At 40.4% G+C, this 7,401-nt stretch overlaps 1 protein-coding gene across 1 annotated transcript in view; it reads right to left on the reverse strand.

Annotated features, from left to right (window-relative positions):
- poln (polymerase (DNA directed) nu) overlaps nt 1–7,401 on the reverse strand; it is a 75,647-nt gene that overhangs the window by 37,742 nt on the left and 30,504 nt on the right. The window contains exon 17 of the mRNA XM_042212710.1: nt 20–77. Coding sequence (XP_042068644.1) covers nt 20–77 — 58 coding nt within the window. The remainder of the gene's footprint in view (nt 1–19; nt 78–7,401) is intronic.

Below are 7,401 nucleotides of genomic sequence, written 5' to 3' on the forward strand. Positions count from 1 at the left end.
GTGTGTGTGTGTGGCATACCTTGGATGTACTGCTTCTTGGTGATTTGAAGTGGCTGCCTTGGCAGGGCCTGGAAGTTCTAGTTTAGGAGAAGACATATTGTGTAAGTCAGATGGAGTTAACTCTAGACCTGTAACAGTGTCTCATTATTCCGGGTCTCCCTGTTCCTCTAAGTTATTCTCTGAAGAACCCTGAATAAGATGATCTAACTATACCTATGAAGGAAAGGTCAGAGTGCACAGTACATCTACAGACACTTGGAGCATGCTTATTAAAGCTACAAAGAAGACACAAGGTAGACAAGTAGTGTCTTTAGTCTGCAGTACTTTTGATGTTATGTGTTTTTATGGAGTATGTCAGAAATCCTCCTTTCAAAGTGTTTAAAGGAAGAGTAAAAAGAGTCCAAATCAAAGTAGCAGACTTCCAAAAAGATTCCCAGACTTTTAGTTTCAAGTTTAGATTGAGCTACTATGAAATTGGATCCTACATTTTCCACAAAGCTAACTGGGAGCATATTTTGTTAGGTTATATTTTGCCAGTTATACTTTCCAACTGGTAATGGTTTGATTTTGGCTTTGATTTAATTGTTGTTTTTATGCTTTAGTGTTCCAATTTTCTGCCATGTTTGCCATGAGTCGTCTTTGACTGCATGTAGTATGTGTAATCTTGTAGGTTGTTTCTTGTTCTTGGTTTTACTTCCTGGTTGGTTGTCTTGATTAGCTTCACCTGTGTCTTGCTTGCCCCTAATTTAGACTCTTCTATTTATCTTCAGTATATAAACAGTCCTGCTTTATTCTTTGTCTTTATCTCGCTATCATTTGCGTCATCTGTTATGACTTTCCATGTTTATTACCTCTATGTGTTTTGAATTTTACAGCTTTTTGTTCATCTACAGTTACTTTTTCTGAACTGTGGGCATCAGTATCAATAATTCTTGCTTTTAGTTTTACTCTAAACTTTTGCTGTGTATTTGGGTCCTTGGGACTTTTTTTCTGTGACAAATGCATGTTGTAAAAAAAATGTATAGCCTAGGCTTGGTTTCTCAGATTTGGTTTCTCAGACTTCAAATATACCCACACCTTTAACGGATGCTTTACTTCAGGAAATTCATGGTTGCAGATGTCTTTATAGGGTTAGGGTTACATGTAGCTTCTCTGCTTTGCTTCTCAAACAAGTGTTACTTTTGCATCCTGTTGACACCGTGTTGTTAAAGACTAAGCCTGATATGTGTTCTGAATTTGGAGAGTTTAAAGTTATATGGATGTAAGGATTAATGTCACACTCACAATGATGTTAATGTGACTGGCTGACTGTTTTCATTAGCCCTCCAACTAAATGTTGACATTTTTTTGATGCTGCAGTGGAGAAAAGTTGAGCAATTAACCTGATGAAGGTCAGATGGCCTGAGATGTTGTAATTTATTAAATAAACCAGTAACAAGAAAAGTGGTGTCTGGAAGTTACATTTGATGACATTTCTAAAAACATTTGCATAATATTCATGTGCTGCATGTCCTGCTGTCTGGTTAATGTAGTGTTTAACCTTCTGGTCTCAATAGACGGGACAGCACGTACAAATCACAGGCTCGCTGACTTGTATCAAAAACGTGAACTTCAAACAACATAGCAGTTTTAATCCCAACAGTGCAGTTATGTGGATTTTATTAACAGTTTGATTAATGTGAGTTTTGTGCCATAAAACAAGATTGAAGCCAACAAAATAACCATGCTTATGCTAACTACACATCATTTTGTAAATGAAACACAAGCTTTTTAGAGATTTTATGATGTGAAAATTATAGCGTTAAACCATGTAAAACAATACATAACCAAAATCTGAATCATACTTACATGTTATATTTTAGATCATCTCAATATACATTTGGACTTTAGGTTTTTGCTTTACTTTAATACTGCATTTGCTAGCTTGGTGCTGCTCTCCTAGATTGTGGAGTAGGATTAGGGGTTTGCACATATGATGACTTTGGCCTCAGAGGGTTAAACCTAGATTTGCTTCCAGGACGCCTAACCTGCACCAACAAAACACAAAAAATTAAGCAACTTGTTGTAAATAACTAAAATATAAATTTGTAACTTTATGGTTGGGCAGGATGGAAAGCTGCACCAGGAGCCTGATATTGCAGTGAATGCAGGCGAGTCCTTGAGTGTCCTTGTCCTTCTCTGCACCACCTCATTTTTATTCCTATAATTCGATGACTTGCAGAAATCCTGCGTAGCATTTATATACTGCTGGCTGCTTTGTTTGGCTAAGATAACAAAAAAGCTGAACGCCAGCTTGACTCACCTGCCAACACTACAGAAGTTTTCAGAGACACATTTTAAAAGAGGAAGAGCCTGATTATCACTGGGCTCTTAGCCCACCCTGCATCCGCCCACTGACTAACATAAGACACCGTCAATACACACACACACACACACACACACACACTCACACACTCACACACACACACACACACACACAAAATTACACATATAGAGGAGCCTGAAGAAGGATGAAACAGGACAGGATGATTTCCCCAGCATGCATACATATAGTTTAATGGAGGGAGTAAAAAAGCAGGTTCAGACTCAGCACTGCCTTTTTAATCCCTGTTAATCCCACTGTACTCACCCTTTGAAATATACCTGCACAAACAGCACAGGGTCTGGGTGTGTATGTATGTGTGTGTGTGTGTGTGCGTACAAGTAGGGTGCTTGGATGTTAAAGGTTATTATCAAGGACGAGCAGGACTCATTGCACAGAAGCACATAAAAACATTCACACACAAGATAGGTTAACATGGAGAAGGAGGCACGCAAAGTAAAACACACTAACTGAAGCAAACGCATGTTTCCGGTCATGGTCAGAGTCAGTGTTCGATTTGACCCTGTAATGAGCGTGTGCGAATGTTAAACACAGAGAAAAAAAGCTGCTGCCTGCTCATGCCACTAATTAATTATTTAGTAGAGGTAAGGAGAGAGATGGGGGGAGGACTGCAGTGCCAGAGAGTGGGCAGTGGAAAGAATACATTAGAAGCTGGGCAGACACCAGTGACACACACACACACACACACACACAAACGCTACGAGATACGTGACCTGGAGTGTGTATTCGTGTTGGAGTGAATGGGAAAAGGTGCAAGTAATTAGAAACATGTGTCTGCTATGTGGGTACATTGTCCTGATGTGACATGCAGTGTGTCAGGTATGACTGCTCAGCTTTCCCATCAGACACTATTGCATAGTACCGTGATGGCAGCATAAATCACACACACAATAAAAATTACAGAAACTAGTGGAGATGCAAATTTTTTTTGAAGGTGCACTTAGAGTTTTTCTTCATTTTTCTGTTAGTGCAACACCTCATAAAGACAGCAAACAGACAGAAGATTTCCATATGAATGCAAATGTAAAGGCTGCTTTTCTACTTAATTCTGTCAGTTTATTCTATGCTTTGAAGAGCTTTTCTAACATCAAACACACACAAATGCTCCAATGGATGCTTCGGGGATAATCTAGGGTTCAAAATCTTGCCCAAGGACACTTTAACAACCACAGTAGAGGAGTTAAAGATCAAAACGCCGCCCTTCTGACTGGTGGATGACTGGCTCTATCTCCTGAGCCACAGCCATCCTTGATAATTCGCACCTGTTGTGTCACATTTATCGATAACAGCTTTTCTCGCTGTTGTCATTTTGTCAAAAGAAATGCTGCTTTTTTGTACAATCAAATCGACTGGATGGTCTTGAAGAGCAAGTTAAACCTGAGCCTGTTAAAGAGGTGATAGAAAAACAGAAGAAAGCAAAGACAAAAGAGAAAATCAAAGAGATAGAAAAGGCAGGAAAAAGAGCGGGGCGGAGATCAGGAGATAAAAGGCAGATAAAAGAGAAAAAGACGAACAGAGACAGAGAGAATCAAAGAATTTCAGAGCCGAGGTGCAGGAAGGCTATAGTACATGCGTCACTGCAGCTGAAGAGAGCGCATGAATGAGAAATTGTAAAATATAAAAGAGTCCAGGTCAGCTTCGTCTGCTCACTGCTGACTGTACAGTTTGGAAGAGATGCTCAAACGTATTTATAGACAGTCACCTTCCCCAGCTCTGGTCAGTACATATCATCCATCAATACACACATACACTTTATGCACAGTTACGCTTGAAACACGTAACATAATCATAACGTATAAATAACAATGCACCTGTTATTAAACACAGATGCTGCAATTACCTAAGTACATTCATGTGTGCCAAAGAAATTGATTAAACATTTTACGACAGGCTGAAGAAATGTTGCTCTGTATTCGACTTGATGGGAGAGCAACTCCCGCTGATGGCATCACCTAATGGAGAAAAGCTTTCACTGCATCTGGCTACTTAAATATAACTTAGAATGTGAATACAGACACACACCTGCTCTGCATGTGGTCTAAGTCATTATCGCCCTTACTGTGTCACGAGGGATGGAGATGCAGTTCATTAGCAGACGCTGTAGGAGTCAGACTGAGAGGGCGCGCTCTCGCACCTTCCTTCTGATGTATTCTGCCTTCAGATTGTTTATAATTCACAGCTGAAGCACAGGCGTGCAGCAGCACAGCCACAACAGGTATACAACAACAAGGTCATGTATGTACATTTAAATGCACAGACACACAAACACAGCGGAGACACATTAGCGTTGGCACAGGAAGGGCTGTGTTAAAAAAGTGGCTGTGTCGGTTCCTTTCCTCATCACATCACTGTGTGTGAATTATACAGAACTGACACACATACTACTGCTGCACACCTACAACACACACATTAAATATTCTGGTTTGTTGGTCTCACACACGCATATACACACTTGTAGGAAATAAATCTGTACTATCAACTCCCAAACAGACCAACACGCTTTGCTGTGTTTTCCCTCCTGGGCTCATTGACTATGATTGAGCCACTTAATCATACAGATGTTTGTATTTTTGAGTTGTCTTCCCACCACTGGCACTGCGCACAACATCATTTTTAATTCAACATTACAACCCAGACTTGGTATTCTTCATTTCCTCCTCATGTCTTAAGCTGGAATGGGTAAATGAGTATGAAGCTGAAAGTGGCCCCTATTGGTCCTTCACTGGAGTCTGCATGGATCCCTGAAGGGACCACACAATGACACTGGTAGCTAAAGCATCTGTCAGCACAGCTGAACTGTGTTATTAAACTATAATAAATATAATAATGATCGCTTAGTTAAACCTCTAAAAGTAAACAAACCAACGAGAGATTTTGACTATACCGTCCTACCACGATAGCCATGTTGATGACGTCATCAAGCTGTGCCTGTTTGCATGGCAGCAGCTGCAAGCATGGAGCTTCCAGGTGGGGAGGAGGAGGAGGTGCTCATAAAGAAGACTGGTGCGACGTCGGTCATATGGAGCTGGTTTGTGATTAAGCAGATGGATGTTGAGCAAAAAAATATCATCTGCAAATTATGCTGGGCGACAGTAAAGAATGGCGAAGAATCAATCCAAGTGATTTATTGAATCTAGACATTCAGGCCACACTTTTAGGAGTAGAACTGGTTCATACCAGAGTAAATTCAGTATTCACACAAAAAAACTGATCCGAATCATGTATGAGAAATCCTTTAAAGTGTCTTCTTATTGGTTAATTGGACCGTAACACCTAATTCTGGCTTCTGTAATTTCCCACTTTATTTTATCTTTAAACAAAATAGGTTCATAAAGACCTCTTGAGCTGGAATTACAGCTCTGTGTATGTTATACCATATATTCCTTTGTATCAGGTTAATGCAGTAATTTACTACATAACAAGCATGTGATTTTTAAGTGATCAGCTCAAACTGAAGTGATTTCGACTTCTATGAGTGGCCTGGCACTAACTACACACAGATTGTGGGTGCAAATTGAATGAGGGGTTCACTAAAAATTTTGCCCTGCACTTCCATGCACGTAAATCTGGCCCACAGCGAGCCAGAGTGCGAGTCTCAGAGGAGCGGTGCCTTGTTAAACAGACGACTGAATCACGCTCGTGTGGGGCAATTTAATCACACAGTAGCGATGTCATGAATCACTGCAGAACACGCGCACACATTAAAATACGCAGGCGTGTTTGTGCACACACATGCCTGCTACGTGCGAGCACAAACATGCTGAGACACAGTGACACTGCAACAAATACACATTCACCAGAATCCATCTGCTCAACATGAGGAGAAAAGCAAACTCCTAAAAATAAGACCCATCCACTGGATACTGAGGTGATGGACAGAGGGGTAAATAAAGTTTATTTCTCTTAGACTGCGAGTTTACAAGTAAAATCATGTGAAGCCATGCTACTCTCCCAGTCTGTTCTAATTTCCAGGCGTTTACTGGCATTGCTGGAATCTCCAAATTTTCTTTTTTCCTTGATGTCTCAGTCGTTTTTACAGTGCTGCTTTTCAATATGTAGGATCAACGATGAGGTGTCTTAATGGCTGTGTGAGGCAGGCAGGAATGGACCCAAAATGCAGGACTCACTGAGATGAAATCTAAACTCAAGAAACTAAAAATCGGAAAATACTAGAAACTAAACTTAACAGACAGACTGGCAGAACACAAACATTGAGGGAGATCACGCAGACATTAAATACACAAGGCAAAAAGGGAACAGACCACAGGTGGGAACACAGCTGAACATAGTCTAAGTAACCAGACAGGGAACCAAAACAGAACCTGCTGAACACAGGAGACTATCAAAGTAAAACAGTACAACACATTTAGAGGAAGACTGACTAAATACAGGGAACAGAGGGAGCGAGACACACACAGATTATTTATGCTTATACCTTGGGCTTCTGCCAATCCTAGATTCTCTGATACTGGCCTAGTGAGAGCTGGTCATTCTTGCTAATAAACCGTAAGTAGGATTACATAAGACAGAACAAGGGTGAGAGAGCGACAGACAGGACTTACCAGACAGGACAGGCCACACAGAAACATGAGCGGGAAACAGACAAATTAACATGGAGACAAGACCGACTTCAAAGAGAGCTACTGCTGCAGGATGCTAGACACAGGAGGAGCGGGAATGAGGACAGAAAGCCTAAGGCTAGATAACAAACCTGGGAATACAAACATAGATCAAAACTGTAACAATTAAACTCAGAATATTAAATAAACCAGTATCAAGTCTACAACAGAAAACACTGGTGTATTTTCACCTAGTTCACAACCTGTAGGAACACTAAAATCCCTAAATGTAAACCGCGTATCATCTGTAAAAGAAATTTTAAAATATTTAATGAGCAAGCGTTTCATTATGACTTGTCTATGGTAAATTGGGAAAACTTGAGTCTGATACCAGACATCCATCTGGCTTGGGCTTATTTTAAAGAAACTTTTATGGAGATTTTAAATAAGCATGCACCT

Source organism: Haplochromis burtoni, unplaced genomic scaffold (genome assembly GCF_018398535.1).
Source record: "Haplochromis burtoni strain Fernald_Lab_line unplaced genomic scaffold, NCSU_Asbu1 Contig_388, whole genome shotgun sequence".
Classification (NCBI taxonomy): domain Eukaryota; kingdom Metazoa; phylum Chordata; class Actinopteri; order Cichliformes; family Cichlidae; genus Haplochromis; species Haplochromis burtoni.